The sequence below is a fragment of the Pristis pectinata genome, chromosome 5, assembly GCF_009764475.1.
Source record: "Pristis pectinata isolate sPriPec2 chromosome 5, sPriPec2.1.pri, whole genome shotgun sequence".
Classification (NCBI taxonomy): Eukaryota; Metazoa; Chordata; class Chondrichthyes; order Rhinopristiformes; family Pristidae; genus Pristis; species Pristis pectinata.
Genome location: NC_067409.1, coordinates 99,519,547 through 99,539,950, shown reverse-complemented (window position 1 = coordinate 99,539,950; position 20,404 = coordinate 99,519,547). Strand labels below are relative to the sequence as shown.

At 38.3% G+C, this 20,404-nt stretch overlaps 1 protein-coding gene across 2 annotated transcripts in view; it reads right to left on the bottom strand.

Moving 5' to 3' along the window:
• atp2c1 (ATPase secretory pathway Ca2+ transporting 1) overlaps positions 1-20,404 on the bottom strand; it is a 92,659-nt gene that overhangs the window by 35,618 nt on the left and 36,637 nt on the right. For both annotated transcript variants that reach the window (XM_052015495.1, XM_052015494.1), the window contains exons 3-9: positions 18,972-19,088; positions 14,337-14,426; positions 12,694-12,729; positions 9,744-9,805; positions 8,453-8,561; positions 694-849; positions 99-167 (exon numbers count right to left, since the gene is read on the bottom strand). In XM_052015495.1, coding sequence (XP_051871455.1) covers positions 99-167; positions 694-849; positions 8,453-8,561; positions 9,744-9,805; positions 12,694-12,729; positions 14,337-14,426; positions 18,972-19,088 — 639 coding nt within the window. The remainder of the gene's footprint in view (positions 1-98; positions 168-693; positions 850-8,452; positions 8,562-9,743; positions 9,806-12,693; positions 12,730-14,336; positions 14,427-18,971; positions 19,089-20,404) is intronic.

Sequence of the window (20,404 nt, the reverse complement as noted above, 5' to 3'; positions counted from 1 at the left end):
CACTGCAATGAAACTTCCTCGAGAAATGGCAAAATGCAAGAATTTATTAAGTAAAAACATAAATGAATAATGCTGAAATGGTTGTTACAAAAACTTACTTCTTCAGCCTGCATCATTTTAAAAACCTCTCCAAATTCAGAGTTCTCTCCTGTTCCTATAACAATGCCCTGTAAAAACACAAGTATTAGAATGTTACCAACTATTACATGGGGACATGCTACTAGGTGTTTCAGATTAAATTAACTGGGACAGCCTGCATTTGTGCTGTTACACAAGAGGCAAAATGATGTTGCCAGAAAAAATTGGAACCTAGAGCAATGTTCTAAAGGAATCAACACACATAGTGCTAAGTAATTCAGTGGATCAGGCAGCATCTATGGAGGGAAACAGACGGTTGACATTTCCGGCTGAGACCCTTGAGGATTAGGGAGGAGCCAAAAGGGAAGTGGTTGAGGGTCAAGATAAAGGGTCTCCACCCGAAACATCAACTGTCCATTTCCCTCCAATAGATGCTGCCTGACCTGCTGAGTTCGTCTAGTGAGTTGTGTGTTGCTCCAGATATCAGCATCTGCAGTCTTTTTTGTCTCCAAGGTTCTAAACAATTCTTAATTAATTAATATTGCCAAACTGTAGACTTAACTAAACTATATTCATTTGTCTTCATAATTAACTGTGTTCAGCAGTCAAAATTACCTTCGCCCTACCACATCTAACCAATGTGCCCATGAAAGCAATATTATTTCGGGATGTCAGGTCTCCATTAGTAGCTGTTGGCTGCGGAGATGTTGACTTTGAACATGGGGAGGTCTCTCCTGTGAGGCTCGACTCATCAATGGATACATCCACAACCTTAAAACAAAACATTAATTCATTACATCAAAATAAAACTTAAATATCCCCAGAAAAGTTTCTCATACCTTTCGCATACAATCTGCACATTTCTGGCAAATTATTTGAATGGAAGCCACATTACATATGAGCCTGGTTATGCCTTTATTAAAAGTCCTCAAATGCATGCTCCCAGAGTAGATCATACAAATATAAACATTTTACCTCCCTTGTCACTGGTGCATAGTAGCCAGGTGTTGCATGGCCTGCGTAAAGTGGGCAAATTTAAGAGAGGGAAAGAGTGTTTTGAAGTGGGTTTTGGGGAGTGGGGGGTAATAAGTATAGACAGGGACTTGTTATGTATGATTTTACCACAAAGTTTATGAAAATCCTCATTAAACTACTGAAATGTCTTTTTAGAACAGACATGATTTCAACCAGCTAATCTCATTATCCCAGTTCCTAGTATGCCATTAAGCACATAGTGTTTTGGAGCTAATTTTCTACATCCTCTTAAGTTTCCATTTGCATAGATATTCAGTACAGATCCAGAAAAATTAGCAACTACCTGCTGACACAGTTCCATGTATACATAATGAAGGGTAAAACATCAGGCAAAAAAACCAAAAAAAAATTATAGAGTCTAGCTCTGGTGATATGCAAAGGATTGCTACAGGGCAGCACACTGGAGGCCACCACATTCTGAACAGTAAATGTGTTTAACAAAAGGCAAATCTGGTTTCTCTCGGCACTGCAAAATACTCTTGAATAGGAAGATTTCCCTCGTATCAGCAGGAAATCATTAAACAGCTTTTTAAAAATTCAGCATCATTAAGTCAAGACCCATGGAGGCCTCCTGTCTTTCTCCATCTTGATGACAGAGGTTGCAGATTTGGGCAGTGCAGGTAAAGTCTAATGCAATTCATTATGACTTAAAGTTGTTTTTACAGCACAGTGAAAGATTTCTTATTGGAATTGCAGTTAAAGATCCTGATTTAATCTGTGCAAATCCAAAAAACATTAAAAACTAGGTTATCTATCCATTTCTCATAAATGCATAAAATAGAAAATAAGTACAGATTCAGAAGAATGAAATCAGTCTGATGAAATATCATAAAATCACAGTTTAAGAAAAGCATTTACAGCCATATTTGTTTGTAAGGGAGCCCAAAATACTGGACAACCTAGTACTTAGCTTTAACTTTTTTAACATCATACATTCCTTTGTATTAAAGACTTGTTTTATTAACATGGAATAAATAGATTAATAGGTCCTCTAGATTAACTGAAAAGGTGATTACTACATTAAGGAAGTCAGATACCAGAAAAATTAACTGGATTTATGCAAATCACTCAAATTGCATCCATTTTCTTTCAAAGTAGTTGATAAATCGGGGTTTGATTCCCGTCGCTGTCTGTAAGGAGTTTGTACGTTTTCCCAGCGCCAGCGATCAGGGTTCAATTCCCACTGTCTGTAAGGAGTTTGTATGTTCTCCCGTGTCTGCGTGGGTTTCCTCCCACATTGCAAAGACGTACAGGTAGGTTAATTTGGCTTTAAAAAAAAAATGGGTGGCGCGGACTCGTTGGGCCGGAAGGGCCTGTTACCACGCTGTAAATAAAATTTAAAAAATAAAATTAAAAAAAATAACAATTGCTGACCAGGATATTTACAGCCATTAAGTTCTCCTTGACTGATACTACCAATTTTTATTCATTTACTGGATTTGGGCATCACTGCCAAGGGCAGCATTTATTACCCATCAAGAGGTAACAGCCAGTTGTCTTCTTGAACCACTGCAGTTCTACAATGATGTCATGGGGTTGTAGTTCCAGGATTTAAACCCAGTGACAATACATTTCCAAGTCAGGAATGCTGTGTGACATGGAGGGGTACCTGCAGGCAGTGGTACTCCTATATGTGCCTTCTTTCCTTGTCCTTGTTGGTGGCAGAGATCACCAGACTTAGAGGTTGTCAGAGTAGCCTTGGCAAGTAATGACAGTGCTTTTCGGAGATTGTAAAAACTGGAGCCATTATGATCGATTGAATGGGGTAGATTTTGTCCTTATGCAACAGACTGTTTGTTGTGTCTGGATAGTTCAGGTGACAACACTGATCCAAGGATTTCCTTTCGAAATTTCCTAGAGGGTGGGTTGATGAGCCTTGAACAAGCAAAATCATCTTCCAGACATTTATATTAGGGCTTCTTGAATGCTTCCTTGATGTCAAGGCAGTCGCTCTTACCTCACCTCTGCAGTTCGGTTACATATGGAGCCACGTGATCCTGGCAAATCCCATTCAATTTAACAATGAATATTATTTACTAGTTGTCACTGTGCCCAGGGATATGTGCTGGGTTAGCTGCCATTTCATATTTTTTTGGGTGCAAATGCTCATATATTGTGTTAAATTCTATATTTTAAACACAGTTGGAAGAATAAAAAGGGGAGAACCAAAACAGATATAACAACCAGAGACACCCAACAGTTTAAATGGTTGACAATTATTTCAACAAAAACCTTAGATATTCAACAAATAGAACTAGATAAAGGAAAGAGGCTCAAGACAGATCCAATAACAAGAGAACCAGGGAGATTCCATTAATAGTAGTTTGGAATAAAAGAACCTGGTCTCCAAGTTTATTTTACACTCTATTTTCTGCTTTCCAAGTGAATCACTCTCTCCAGGATATCCTTGTTAACATTTCTATGATTTGCACTTGGATATTCTTCCCCAGCATCTACACAAGCAAAACCTGTATACTGACCTCTTCCCACATTTTGCCTGCAGCTCCAAATATTTCCTTGCATTTATCAGGAATTTACAGGCAATTTTTTTTTCCAATTATGAATACATAATTTGCTGGTGGTAGAGATGGATCATTCCACATTGAACAGACCGAATATAGATATGACTACTTTGCTGAATACCTCTTTCTAAATGTCACCTTCACTACTCCCTGGCACACATATAACCTTTCCCCATTCTCAACTTCTCTGTTTCTTATAGTTTTAATTAGGACCAATTGCAAGCTCAGGACTGATATTTCACTTTTCCCTTGGGCATGCTGCACATCTCTGGTCTGAACTTTGATTTTAGGAGCTTCAATTTTATATGGGTTTAATATAAAGGATAGAAGTTAATGATATTCAAAAGAGGCCTTTTGGCTGTTTGGGCATAAACTTTCCTTAAAAATGCTTGCATGGTGCTGGCCTGAATTTGGCCACATTTTGGTACAGGTGGATCTTCACTGCTTTCTTCAGCAACTTGTGTTTATTTAATTAGCTTACTTCTGTATTTTTAATTTTCTATAATTCTTTTCCCCTGGTAGAGTGCATGACCTTTGTTTAATCACACTGCACCAACAGATTGAGTGACTGACTAGTTGAGGCAAATTCACCCATTTGCTATTCGAATTCTCTTGGCTACACAATACTCAGTAAAATTGTTTTCCTAACTAAAATTCAAGATCAAACTGATGTCTCGCATAATTGTGCTACATGGACAAAACTGGGACCAGAGAGGCTGCTAATGAAAATGATTGAGTTTACACCACATACAATAAAGAGTACAGAACATTTCCTCATGCTTGTTATTTCCTCTCTTTACGTACAGCATATCCGGTTTCCTGCATGCTCCTTCTTCAGAAGTGTGCAGAACGAATGGGTTTTGAATCATTGGGCATTGACATAAATACTGGCTTCACTCAAATCAGGCTACACCTAGTGTTCCTGTGAATTAAATAATGAGGACTATTGATAAGGTTTTCAAGTAAATAGTAGGGGGGAAAGAGGGTGCTGGTAAGGGGAAATATAGTAAGTTTAAGCTAAAAGACAAGATGATGGCACAGAATAGCAAAACGAGTAGTGATATTACATGTCAATCAGGAAATGGATCAGACAATACAAACAAAAGCACATGCCCAATTAGATTCAGAGCAGGAAAAAATGGTAATATGGACAAAACTGAAGACTATTTTAATACATGCAGCATCCACAGCAAGATAGATGAATTAATGATACAAATAAATGGTATGATCTAATGGCCATTGCTAAGATGTGGCTGCAAAGAGATCAAGGTTGGAAATTAAATACGAACACAAGTGGGAGCAGGAACAAGCCATTTGACCCTTTATGCTTGCTTCATTTACCTCAAAGCCATTACTCCTGCACCGACCCTATTTTCCTCGATTCCCTTATGACACTGAAATTGACCGATCTCTGTCTGAAAGAACTTGATAACTGAGCTTCCACAGCCCTCCAGGTTAGAGAATCCCAAACGTTCTGAGGTGAGAAGAAATTTCTCCTCACCTCAGTCCCAAGTGGCCTTCACCTTATTCTGAAACCACTGTTTCTGGTTCCAGACTCCTCAACCAACAGAAATAGCATCCCTGCATCCAATCTGTCAAACCCTGCAAAAACTTTGGAAGTTTCCATTGAGGCTGCCCTCTCAGCTGGGAGATGGTGGAGCAGAGATATCCCAGCCTACATTCATCCCTTTGCCAACACTGACAAATTCTGATACAAATGGAGAAAGTGAGATATCCAAGGTGCAGAATTCCATATGGAGTTCACAAGACGGCCACATGCCCAGAGGAAAGAATAGGTGTCATTCCTCAAGTTTGGATTGGGCCTCGTTATAACTGGGAAGGAGGACACAGACAGATAGGTCAGAGCAGGAGTAGGAATGTGAACTGAAGTACAGGCAACAGAAAGCTCAAGGCCACCCCTGTACACTAAACACAGCAAATGTTCCCTCATCTTATCCATAACGCAGTTATCCAATCTACATTTGGTTTCTCTAAAGTCTAGGTTTCATCGAATGCAGGCATAGACTGCTTCATTTGCTGATGATTTGTGAATGGAATTGAACATTAGCAATCAATGATCATCTCCACTTTTGATCTAGTGTTAAGGCAGGCTATTGCTGAAGCAGCTGAATATGGTTGGAACTAAGGCACAACCCCAAGGAATCCCGGCAGTGACAGCTTAGGATTGGGATGACCCATTTTCAATCACAACCTTCTTCCTTGGAATGTTTGCCCCTTAATGTCCATCATTCTCAGTGTTCTTCCATTTTGGGCCGAGAATTCCAAATTACTGGGGATATTACAATTTTTCCAAGGAGGATTTCAGAACATCTTGCATCATTTCCTCTGTTGTCCTGGTAATCGCTTTCCATAACAGAGCTCACAGAGCTTGCTGTCTGGTGTCAGACATGCAAGCAACATGGCCTGCTCAGCACAACTGACTGCAAGGGGCAACACAATGTTGCAGTACCTCAAAGCTCCAGCAGCCCAGGTTTGATCCTGATCACAGTGACTGTCTTTGCACATTCTCCCCGAGACTGCGTGGGTTTCTGCCGGGTGCTCCAGTTTCCTCCCACATCCCAAAAGTGCGCTGGTAGGTTAATTGGCTACTGTAAAGTTACCTCTTAGAGAGGTTAAGTGGCCAAAGAATCAAAGGGGAGTTGATGATCACGTGAGAGAATACATTGGAGGGTTTATGGGGAAATTGGGAGGATGCTGGGAGACATCAATGGCTCAACGGGATGAATGGCCTCTTTTGGTGTTGTAATAAAAAAATCTTGATCTTCAAATACACTTCCTCAGATGGCAAAAGGCTGTGTTGGTGTACTGAAGGTGAGGGTGAATTTCAACACTGTGTCTGCCTTCACCGAGAGGTGAAAAGTAACTCTTCAGCTACTGAGAGGCAGTAGTCGAGGAAAACCCTTGCAATAACGTTCCCTGTGCCAGACCTGTGACTTTCCCTGTGTCTGATTGTGGTAAATGCACCTCTGTAGTTACCACAAGTAGATCCATCCCAGCTTGCAGATGGTTGTGATTATGGTGTCCGAGGTCCCTGACATATGTGGGAGACGAGGCTGTGAATTTGCATTGGAAGTTCCTCTCCAAATTTTAGAACTTCAGAAGGGATACTGCATGTAACAAGAGCTCAGGAAATGATCACCTGTTCTTTGCATTCTTCCTACAGTCAATAAAGCAAGGCGATTTGATTTTCTTGGCTACTATCAAAATTGTTTTTAACCAGCTGCATTAAAAGTATTAGTGCAGCATTGCAAAGCCTTAATATCTGACCACTGCTTGCTCCTTTGAGAAGATACCAATGTCTCCATTTGGTATGAAATTTTTCCCAGACTGTTAAAGGAACAATGGAAGGAAAACATCTTTCAATCCTCCATGCTACAAGAGTGGCACCAGAGGACTGCTAATATTGTACCATTATTTAACAAGGGAAGGAGGGAGAACAGAGTAATTACAGGCTAGCTGGTTGAAGTTCAGTAATGGGAAAATTACTGAAATCAATTCTGAGAGACAGTGTTAGCCTGCATAGAGAAAAACACAGATTAATCCAAGCTAAACAGCAATGATTTTTAAGAGAAAGCCCCAAGGCTCATGTTGCTGACCATTTTAAATTTTACATCTCACTTGCTCTTTGACCTATCCGTCTGTGGTCCTGTGCACTGTTATGACAAGGCCCAATGTAAAACCTGAGAAACTTCACCTCATTCTCTGTCTCAAAACCTGGCAGTTCTGCTGCAAGTCATCATCTGTAATGTAGACTCAGTTTTCCTACAGCTTTGCATTACACAGCTATTGTATTCCTTTGTGTTCTCTAATTTACTTCATTAATCTATCAATTGAATAACCTTATCTTGATCTTATCCCCAAGACAACCTTGGTACTCATCCTATCAGAGATAATCCCTACGTCATATCTCTCTCCCCCACCCTCTCTGTAATTTAAAACAAACTAGTTTTCTTTCTTTCTCTAATTTTGACAAAGGGTCATCAACCAAAATATTTACTCTTTTTCCACAAATACTGCCTGACCTGCTGAATGCTTCCAGCAATTCTGTTTTTATTTACGGCTTCTGTGATAGTAAGAATCTGAGGAGACGCCTGATTAATTATCCGTTCAGTACTTCTGGTTGAACATGGTTGCAAATACTTTAGTACTCATATGGCGGGCCTCACCATTGTTACGGCTGGGGATATTGTTGGAGCCTTTTTCTCCAGTCAGCTGTTTAATTGTCAATCACCACTCAAGATGTGGCAGAACTGCAGAGCCTTTCTGGCAGGATAGTTTAGCTCTATCTATTCCATGCTGTTCTGCAGGCATATAATCCTGTGTTGCAGCTTCACCAGATGAGCATCTCATTAATAATAGTACCCTCCTGCATTACTCATTATTAGCACTACAAACACCAATTCCTCCAAGAGTCCAAAAGCCTCCAAATTTAATTAATCAGTATCAGAATTTTAACCTCAACAGCACTCATCCTTCAAATGTACTAACATGACATTTTCTTTTCAAAAGAATTTATCAGTGAACCGTTGCTTAATAAAGTTGGAATATAACTACAAAAGTCCAGGCTTCCTTAAGAGCCAAGTAGGAAATAAACTAATGGTATCACTGAAGATTCCTAACAGCAAGAGATATGGTCACAGGATTGATAGAGCAATGTTCTGATACAATGCGGTATTTTAAAAGACAATTTCAAACAGCTTGCATGTCAATTTTTTCATAATTTCAAAGAAATTGTGGAATAAAGTGCAAATACAATATTAAAACAAAAACATTACTTTGGTAGACCCATTCATTACCTCAAACAAACGCAGGTCAGCAGGGACTTTATCACCAACAGTCAAGCAAACAGTGTCGCCTGGAACCAGTTCTCGGGCAAGCAAGTGTTCCACCCTTCCTTCCCTTACACTAGGGTAAATAAAGAAAAACTCAAGCCAAAACAGTGAACAAAAAAAAAGAGGCCTAATTCATTACATTACATTGCTACTGTACATATGCAGATCTTGTTCTCATTAAGCAGAGGAAGGGAACATTATCTTTTTACCAATTCAATGTTAGTCTAACCTTATGTATACCAGGATTTAGTTTTAAAGTAATACCTGACCCCAGAATTGTACCCCAGTCGAACCTCAAGAGCACGTCCTGCTGCACTTGTATGATTTTTAAAATATAATTATTTCCCCCAAACTATTCAACCTTTGGATTTAAACCAAATTACGATTCATGCCTTCCAGGAAATGTACTGAGAAAAACCATGGTTAAATCGAAGGAAACTGCTGTATGCTATGTCTCATTTATGCGTGGAAGCCTCTACCACTGCTCAGGACCTCCCCAATAATGATGAGGATGGCTTCAATCATAAAAGGGAGAAAAGGGTGAGGAAGTCAAAGCTCCATGGATGATAAATGAAAGATGAAGAAAGGAAAAAGGGAAGCGTATGCCACACCTCCATGTTTCAACTAATGCATTTAATTTTTTTTTGATGGTTAGAACACATTTTCTCGATCAAGGAAGTTAAAAAAGGGGATGCAGGAGATGATCAAGATGGATTTTAAGGAAGCATTTGAAAAAGTCCTACACGAAAGCCATTGAAATATAGGGTCTCTGGCAGAATGGATAGGAAATTGGCATAAAGCCAGAGTAGTGGTAATAGGCAAGTGATTACTTTTCACAATTGACAATGATTAACAGTATTGCTCCCCAGGATTCAATGCTACCAGCAACGTTTTTGATATCCACAGAATGTGGATCTGCAGAATATAATTTCCAAATCTGCTCTGCAACAAAGCTTGTAAGTGTAGTTACCAGTGAGGAGGATAGTAAAAGACGATACAAATAGGCTGGCTGGAAGGGCAGACACGTGATAGAATAAATGTAAAACAGAAGAAATTACTCCCTTCGCTGAGCACGTGAAACAATAGTTAAATTCTTATGACATAAATGACGCAAAAAAAATAGAATCAATGGCTTGTAAACAGCCTCCTGTGCTCTGTGGTAGTAATAGCGTACAGCTTACTTTTGCTGCTTTTGCACATTAACCATGAAAGAACACTACAGAAGAAAAAAAACTCAGGGTAATAGAGATCATACCAGTGGCATTCTGGGGGAACCAATTTGCTTAGCTCTTCAAGGGATTTTTCCGACCGATATTCCTGTAGGGTATTAGCAAAAATAGTGATGTCTTTGCACAGGGAACATTTGCAACATTTTAAACTCAGCACACAGATGTATGTAACATGGTAATCCTATTAATATAACAACATGATAATCTTATTAATATTACACAGATCATTTCCAGTTTCACCTTAATAAATCTTGAACCACTTCACACTGTCCACTTCTAAAGTCTCACTAGCACCCAAATGAGTTACATATTGCACCTTGTAAAAGATCTCCCTTCTGCCAATTAACTTCCTAGTACTTAATCTACCTTTTGGCAGTACTTGGGAGCAAAAATCTCCTTTGGTGCAGGAACTTTGAAGTATCCTTCTTGAATCCAAGTCAAATGGTTGTGGATTTAAGACTCAATTTATTGATAATATATACCGAGGCCAAAGTTACTACACAAATTAATCTACATTTGCAATGCTTTTTAAGGCTCTCAGCACCGAATAGAGAAGGGAGTTCATGGTCAAGCCCTGAGCAAAGTTTAAAGATTTTCAATCACCATCTGAAGCTTACAACATAATTGCTTGAGAGTATATATTAATTCTGCAAGATGCCTATCATTATTCTTGTTGCATTCATATGAAAGGAAACTGTTGACTTAAGTAATCAGACCTGAAGTGTTAATACTTTCTTTCCATAGATACTGTCTGACCTATGATTTTCACAGCATTTTCTGTTTTTATTTGTGTCTACTGTTACTGTATAGCAGTGCTCACACTGAGGTTTATTTATTGTGTTGTCATGAATACAGATGTAGGAAAACAAAATCATAAGGTTACTGTAAAATTATAAACCAAAGTCTTATTCTTCTAGGATTTGTTGGGATGAACACAAATCAAAATATACAGTGCCTTTTCTTAATTTATGTATCCAGTTTTTTTTTTAAGGATTTTAAAACAGTGTGATCAAAATTGGCAAGCTTCCTATTCCTGTTCTGTTGTTACTGCAGCCTGATGACCAACAGGCAGAAAAGATGAAACCAGATTATTTTTAAATGGCAGAGGGCAGGTAAAAACCCTTAACCTTCTGATAGTCTCCTAGGAGACTGAATTAATTGAGTTGAAGTGCCACCATGCAGAAAATGTATGAATGGCATGTATACATATTTTTAAGCTTGGAAAATGCAATGTAATTTTAAGTTAGTTTACTTATCATATTTCATTATCAGTTCTTCTAGGGAAAATAATTTTTCTTAAGCAATGTCTTTAAAGTCATGCCAATAAGGTTTGAGTGCACATCCATAATCACACATTGCTTTCAGAACCAGCAGAGACCTATAATCATTAGGTCTGTGTCATGCCTTAAGATAGTAAAAAAAAAGGGCCAACACAACTTCATTGTTTTAAAAGAGGTCATACCAAAATCCTTGAAAGGTACATAGTCAAGTTTAACATGTTATAGGAGAAACCTTTGAGATGATTTAATGGGTGAACTTTTGAGGAAAACTGTTCATCATGGAATAAGGAAAACATAGATGTAGAACCAGCAATAATTCAAGCTGAGGTATTCTCATGGGAAAGGCACAGGTTTTAAGTTGTCATAACTGAGTTTTGAAATGACAGAAGGCAAATGCCAAAAATAGATCCAAGCAAGAAAGGACGAGGGAAGCAGTAAGCGTACTGTAACATTTCCGTTTACGTTGGTGAGCTGGATAGATTGAAATTAGCATGGATTCATAAATCAATTTCTTGGCTTTAAGGTGTACACAAATTAGAAAAGATTTGCTTCTCTCAGACTAGTTCATACTCACGTTGAAAATCATATCTGTACAAAATTAGTCATATACCACTATACATGGTTATCAAAAATTGTGCCAATACATCAACGGAAAGGGCGATAAAACAACTTTCTTGGAGTATAACAACATCTTGGAGAAAACTATCAGAGATCTTACCTTGTAATGGCTAGTGTTCAAAGACACTATCAGGAGAAGAAAAAAGTACAACCTTTGCAACATAGACAGAAACTGCAATAATGCCATGCCTTTCATGACATCATGATGTCCCAAGGCACTTGACATCTTTCTGGAATGCTGCAGAGAAATGTAGCAGCTAAATCTACATTGCTGCTTTCAGGTTCCTACACAACGAAACAATGACTAGACAAATGCTTATAACAATGTTGGATAAGATGTAATTGTTGGACAGAGTATTATGTTTCTTTACATACACAAAATGTGTGTGTAGTGTGTGGTCTTTGAATGCTACCACTGAGCCAAACTTGACAATATTGACAAATTGACAACAAGTTTATTAAAGAATGGAAAAAACCTAATAACATCCACTAATTTTGTAAAAAGCTCGGGCTTCCTAAATGTTTCAGGTTTTAAGCTCATTATAATAGTAACAGGAGCAGCAGTTAATGCTGCTGCTCAGCTCCAGAGAACTTGTGTTCAAATCTGACCGAGTGCTATTCCTGCGGAGTTTGCAAGTTTTCCCTGCTGACGGTGTTATTTCCCCTGGGTGCTTCCAGTTTCCACCCTCAACGCAAAGATGTGCTGGTAGGTTAAGTGGCTGCCCCTACTGTAGGAGAGCGGCTGGAGAATTGGGGGAGGGCGGGCAGTGGAGTTGATAGGCACATGACAGAGTACAGGTTACAGGAAAATAAGTGGGGGAATGGGACTGATAGGAATGCTCTGACAGCCAGTGCAGACTCTTTTGGGGACATATGGCCTCCTTCTACGTCTTATGAAAATAAGTGAAAATTAAAGTTATTTACCTACTACCAATAAATGCAATATTACCAAAACATTGGTATTTGACAATATGAAAGCTCAAAGTTGTTGATAACATCAATAGCTTAGCACTACCTGGAAAATTATAAATTTACAATTTGAATGAGTTTTAAAATCAGAATACAGAAAGATACAAACCTGCACAAATGCCACTGTAACCACAATTAGAATAGCCTATTAGAGAGCAAGAGAGAGAGAGAGAGAAAGTGTGATTAATCCATATTATAACCAGCCTTATTTTTCTTTAAGGAAAAAGGAGATTGAATTATTAGTCACTTAGTGTTAAATTAATGTAAAATGCTTTCATGACTGCATAACTGCTTATAAAGATCTTATTTTATATATAATAATTGTATAGTGTCACAGAAGTAAGAAAACAGATCAAGATTTTCCTGAGCAAGGCCATGTCACAACAGCAAAATTAATAAAATTAAGCTTTATATTGTCAAAATTTAAAATTGAAATGCTTGGCGAGCACCAAGAGAATGAGAAAGTTACTATGGACTAAATCTTGTTTTAAAAACAAATCTGGTACACGCAATCTATCAAATGCAGAAGTCCCAGATTCACTGGCAGAATGGACCAAGAAGCCAAATCTGTCAGTTCACTCTGCTTCTGCATTCAATGGAGTCCAGCAGCTGAGACCAGCCTTGCTTATATTCACAAAATAAACTGCCTAGAATTGTGCAATGTTAGTCCTGGTGTAGGTTCAAAGATCCCTTTGAATACAGGCTAGAATGAAGATGTTAAAGGGTGGACAAGTTCCCTTTCTTCAAATAATTATTTTGTTTTAGTGCACTGTTTTCAATTTTTTAAGTCATTTTGGGCATTTGTCTTACTTTTAACCATGTTTTAAAATTACTTGTTTTAATTGTCCTTCTCAAGGGCAACTAGGGAAGGGCAATTAAATGCTGTCCCAGCTTCCAAAGCCCATATCTCTTGAATGACTATTAAAAAAATTGCAATAAATGTTAAATGTCTCCAAAAATCCTGCACCTCTCTATATTGCTGGATTCTGGAATTTATTAGGTCAAAAAGATAGGCCCTCCAGATAAATACAGGTGTAGGAAAGATGCTGGTAATGAATCTGGTCATGGAGAGGTTTGGAGTCATGACATACATTTGTGCACATATTAGCCAGCAAGTTCAGGAAAAGACAAAACAAGTTGAAAGTTACGAATCTCCATAATCAGATCAGATCTTCATAATTTAGCATTCATCACTCACAAATGACAATTTGATGTTAAATCTATCTGTAGTTTAAGGAATTGCTAGATTGGCATATTAATTGCCCATTAAACCACCACAAACAGTTAAGGCCCAAAGTTACCAAGCATAGATTTTTTTTTAAAGGAGATCAATTACTATTCAAGTAAAGTCAACAAAACTCTCCAGTTCTGAAGTAGTACATTTTAAACTGGTCAATCCCATTCTGTGTTGTTCAAAGGATTTAAACATATCAAAAAAAATTTTCTTCCCCCTCTTCTTAACCCCTCTTTCTTACTTAGGCTAATATTTCTTTCCTCCTCTATTTCACTCTCTGTGCCCAATTTGATTTTAATCCCCTTAATTTTCTTCCAATAATTTAATGTTTCTTTCTCAGCCTTTAATTGAATGACAGAGAAAAATAATCTACGTGTGTGCTGCTCCATCAAAATTTTACCTTAAATCTGTCTAAGTACTAATAGGTAAATATGGAAGTTGTTCAACTGCATGATTTGGCTCCTAATTTGAGTACTTGTACCTTTATTCATATATTTAAATGAACATCCATATCTTACCACTGTAATGCTCACTGCATCATCCAGCTGTTGCATTAGGACACTGATAACAGCAGAAGCCAGAAGCAACATAATAAGAGGATTTTTAAACTGCAAAATAATTGTAAGAAAAGTTTAACAACATAATCCTGATGGAATCCATGTAACTACTGTATAATAAAGCAAGAGGCGCAAGATGACAATCTCACTAACAAACATCAATTCTTTTCTACTTCGAGATGGTTGCAAGAAACATAATTCAACATTGTCTGCATTACAAGTTTATGAGCTGTACCTGAAATGTACAATGTACTTTTTGAAAAAAACACAAATTATACTGAAACTAATCTCAGTGTCTTCTACAAAAATATTTTTTCAATCTCATCAAAGGCAGAGTTTAACTGGGTGAGGCAAATCGTAGTGCTCTATTCTACAAGAAGGCAAACAGAGCACAATAATGATGATCAAATTTATTTAATCAATAGAACTTATCAAAATAATATATAACAAATGTAGAATGCTTTGGTGGGCAGTGTTCAAGCAGAATAACCCCTCTTAATAAAAAGGGAATCCGCATTTCCACATCTATCAGAAGGCCCCAAAGGTGTACTTCTGCTATCTAATCATTATTGTATTAGGGAAATGCAGCAGTCAATCTGTGCACAGCAAACTCCCAAAAACAACATTTTGATAAAATAACTTGCTTTTGAATGTTGATTGAGGGATGCATATTGGCCAGAACACTGGCGAATCTCACATTCTTCCATGAAAATAATCCATCTTATATCTGATGAATAGCATTTATTGTCTCACCAGAAGACAGGAACTCTTAAGACTGTAGCTCTCACTCAATATGGCAATGGAATGTCAGTCTAAATTTTTGTCCTTAAACCTCTGGAATGGGTTTTCAATGAAGAACCTTCAGCGGCAATAACGTGACCAACTGACTCAACTTTATTTTGCTCTAGAACACTACAATGCAATCATTTCCTCCTGCTGTTTCCAGTCTATGCAGCATTGCACCTCCAAATATCATTCTGCTTTATTTATCCATAACAAATGTCCATATTATTGACTGTTAACAGTTAGGAAATGGAAAAAAAAGAAAAATCTACACAATAGCCAAGAACAAGCTCATCAGATTTGGAGACAAGCCACCAAATCAGCTTGTGGTTTGGTCCCTGGGAAAAGTTATTGACCAATCAGCATTTAGATAAGATAAGATAAGATGAGATAAGATATCTTTATTAGTCACTATCTTACCCGACTTTAGGTTCACAGCTCCATGAGGATGGAGAGAGAGATGGAGGGAGAGGTGGGGAGATGGTGGGTGGGGGGGTGGGGTGTACAGGAGGTGGTAACAGAGTATCCCAAGAAAGTAAACACTTTAAGATAAAGTTTTAACAGAAGGAGGAAGGAATCCTGAAATACTGCAAGACAATGTAGTCAACTAGTCACAGAAATCAATCCAATAAATTTAAATTTTATTTTCCCTCCTCTCTGACACACAAATTAGTCTAGTATTAGATCCTAATAATCTCAAAAATAACAAAAACTAAAGCCAATCAAGGTAGGTTAAGCATTGCCCTTCAGAAATAAGGATTTTTTTTATTCTAAAGGGTTCCAACTGCATCCCCAATTTTGACAGGGACAATAATGTCGTAAAGAAAATGGGCACATGAGGTAAAAACCAAAGTCAAAGTGCACACTTCTTTAGACATTTCAAGGTGTGTAACCAATACAATCCAAGTAGCTCACAATGGGAATATAGCAATTTTGATTGGTAATAAACCAATTTACAACCTCAATAATAACAAAGGGAAATATGTAATAGCACAGATGAGGAAAGGTAACAAAAATATCCCTTCTGCCCACACTGACCCCAGGATCCAACTACAAGGGTGTTAAGAATCAATCATTTCATTGTGAACAAAGTATGGGGCTTCAATCCCATGTGTATTTCTTTTACTGAGTGTACTAATGTATCACTTGGGCTTGTATGAATTACAGTTTCATGATCATTTTCTGATGCTAAAACCTTTTTTATACAGCAATAGTAATTTCCATTTAGATCATGTGTTTAATTTAGAAAAATCACAAGGTGCTTCCTAAGAGCATTATCAAACAAAATTTAGTTCTGTATTACAAGCAGAGATATTAGCATAAAACAAACTGCTGGAGGAACTCAGCATACTAGGCCTAAGGATTGGTGAAGACGTAGAAATACATCCCGAAGACATACAGGTTAGGAAGTTGTGGGCATGCTATGATGGCGCCACAAGTCATTCTCAGACTGTGTTGGTTGTTAAAGCAAGAAGACGCATTTCACTGTGTGTTTCGATGTACATGTGACTAATAAATAAATATTAAAAATTGCATTTAAAAAAAAACAAGATAGAGAGGTCCAAGACTTAACCAGCTGAAGGTATTGCAATCAGCAAAAGAAAGATTTGAACTCAAACCTTCTGGGTACCTATTCCAATGTTATCTCCACTAGCGAACTGTACTACTTTTGCAACTGAAGACAAAACATCAGTTTCACTGCTCATGCAATTACTATCATCTCACCTCAAGGATTTGGAGGACAGCAAAGGCAGAGTGGAGCATGCTAATGTGCTGGGACATTTTGAGATTAAGGGGGAGGTAGTGTTAGGTCTTCTGAAAAGCATTAAGGTGGATAAGTCCCCAGGGCCCGACGGCATCTATCCCAGAATACTGAAAGAAGAAAGTGAAAAGATTGCTGGGGCTTTGACAAAGATCTTTGTGTCCTCACTAGCAACAAGTGAGGTCCCAGAGGACTGGAGAGTAGCAAATGTTATGCCTTTGTTCAAGGAGGAAAATAGGGATAATCCAGGTAACTATAGGGCAGTGAGCCTCACATCAGTAGTAGGGAAGCTATTGGAGAGCATACTGAGAAATAGGATTTATGCGCATTTGGAAAGGCACGGCCTGCTTAGGTACAGTCAGCATGGTTTTGTGCGGGGCAGGTCATGCCTTACAACCTTGAACGAGTTTTTTGAGGTAGCGACAAAGGGGGTTAATGAGGTTAAGGCAGTGGATGTTATCGACATGGACTTTAGTAAGGCATTTGATGAGGTCCCTCATGGTAAGTTGATTCAGAAGATAAAGGTGCATGGGATCCAGGGTGCATTGCAAGTTTGGATTCAGAACTGGCTTGGCCATAGAAGACAGAGTAGGGGTGGAAGGATGTTATACTGGCTGGAGGTTCTGCAAGGATCGGTGCTGGGACTGCTGTTGTCTGTGATAAACATTAATGTTTTGGTTGAAAGTGCAGATGGATGGATTAGCAAGTTTGCAGATGACACCAAGATTGGTGGAGTTGTGGACAGTGTAAAGGACTATCAAAGAATACAGCAGGATATTGATCAGTTACAGATATGGGCAGAGAAGTGGCAGATGGAGTTTAATCCAAGCAAATGTGAGGTGTTGCACTTTGGGAGGTCAAATGAAAGGAGAAAGTATACAGTTAATGATAGGCCCCTTAAAAGCATTGAGGTACAGAGGGATCTTGGGGTTCAGGTCATAGTTCAATGAAAGTGGATAAGGTGGTAAAGAAGGCTTATGGCACGCTTGCCTTCATCGGTAGGGGTGTTGAGTATAGAGTAAGGAAGTCATGCTGCAACTATACAAAAATTTAGTCAGACCTGCACTTGAAGTATTGCGTGCAGTTCTGGTCGCCCCATTATAGAAAGGATGTGGAGACCATGGAAAGGGTGCAGAAGAGGTTTGGCATAGAGGGTATGAGCTATAAGGAAAGGTTGAACAAACTTGGGTTGTTCTCCCTAGAGTGTCGGAGGCTTAGGGGAGACCTGATAGAAGTTTTGAAAATTATGAGAGGCATAGATAGGGTAAAGAGTCAGAATCTTTTCCCCAGGGTAGAAATGTCAAACACCAGAGGACTTGCTTTTAAGATTTGGGGGGGCGGGGAAGGTGGGAGTTTAAAGGTGACTTGATATGCAAGTTTTTTTTTAAAATGCAGAGAGTGGTAGGTACCTGGAATAGTTTACCGGGGTAGCAGTGGAAGCAGGCAGTTTGATGGAGTTTAAGAGGCTTGTAGATAGACACATGAATATGAAGAGAATGAAGGGATAAGGATGAATCACAGGAGGAGGTCACTTAGTATAAATTGGCATCAAGATTGGCACATTATGGACCAAATGGCCTGCCCAGTGCTAAATTGTTCTATGTTTAACAACCAAAGAACAATCCCATGTTAGTCTATTTCATGGCAGAAAAGGTGTTCTACCCTGCAAAGAACATGCATTTTTTGTCTGATTATGGAACCTGAGCTGCCCTTGATGGAAAGATGTGGCAAATGCTAGTAGCCAACTAGTCACAGAAGAAAACACCTTTTGTTTTTTTAAAATGAACAACTTCAGGAGCAAACTCAAACACCACTTTTAGAAGATTTGCATTCTTAGTCTCTTGAGATTTCAGTATAAATTAAGAAATTAACAGCTTGCCACCATTGCTTTTGCTCCCTACTCAAAACTATCTTGGAAATATAAGATTTCTCTTCCGGAGTTCACTTGTCTCCTTTTAGATACTAGAATAAGTATTTATTAAACAAACCAGACCTCTGTCATCTGAACATTGCTTGGTCATGGTTATAATGCAACTAATGCTGTGTCTAACCTGAGAAATATATTTTTTCCAAAGAGGTTCATCTTCATTGATTTCAAATTCATTCCATCCATGGTATGCCCGCCGGCGAGAAATTTCACTATTCTTTAGCCCATTATGAAGGTCACCCTGTGATGAGAAAAACAGGGTTTTAATAAATGCATCAAAGATCACTGGTATTGGTGTTATACCAGCAGAGGCACATGTAACAGACAATGGGCAACTGCCATCTTGACCATAATGAATGGAAAACAATTGCTTTCTATATAAAAAATATTGGTTGGATTCACGGTGAACTTTGAAAGTTCTCACAATTGATATTTAAAATCATTTATCTCCTCTTTCAAGCCCTTTTGCATCATTAACTAAATGTTGCTTTACAGGATATGGAGGTTACAATCACACTGCCAAAGAACTTGGAATAATCGCAAGGAAGTGCCATATTCAAGACAGAAAATGAGCCATCATTTTTCAACGACAATATTGTAACAGTAGGCTATTCGGCCCCTTGTATCCATTCCACCATTCACTTGGACTGCAAAATCTATTAACCCATTGGTCCATATTACTTGATAGATTGACAGATTTTTACTGGTAAGGCTAACTTTAAAATTTCAACTCGCTCACCAAAGCCCAAAAGGTCATAAGAATTCCAGATTTCTATTACTTCTTCCTGAAATCGCACTTCTTGATTCCACATTTAGGTAGACAGACTATAATCTTAAGATTGATCCTTCCCCCCACGCACCCCGCCCCCCCCCCCCCAAGAGGAAACATTTTTATACCTATGCTATTAATTCATCTTATGATTTATAACACCTATCAGAACACCGCTCAACCTTTTAACAGCTTTGTCGTCATCACGTAATTCTTAAAGTTTTTGGACCATTCCACTGAATTATCATGGTACCCACTCCAACCTCAATAGATCCATCTGGGATATGTGCCCAAACTTAAAAACTCCCCTGCAGATGCAGTCTGTCCAAGCAACCAAAGCAGCATTACTTCCTCACATTTATATTCCAGTACCATGAATCAAGCCACCCCAGAAATCATGGCCAACATTCAATTAGCAGCTTGGATTACTTTTAGAACTGTACACTATGCAGCCAGAAAAATAAAAATATGGAGGTTCCAAAGTTCAATCCCTTGTACTAATTGATGCATTAGTGTGGGTGGATGTGGAAAGGTCATTCAGTTCAAGATCTTGCACCCGATCACAGCAATGTGGATACATGATTTTAATATCAAATCTGTCCAAACTTTAAAGTCCAAAACTGCATAACTTATAAATGCACATTCTCCAGGTTTAAACATAAATAACAACTTCACCAGCTAAAAACTATGAATGAAAATTATTTCTAAACACTTTTGTATCATTTGCTAACATAAAACAACAAATTTCACATCATTTAAGTCAGTGATAATAAATCCAATTCTGATTC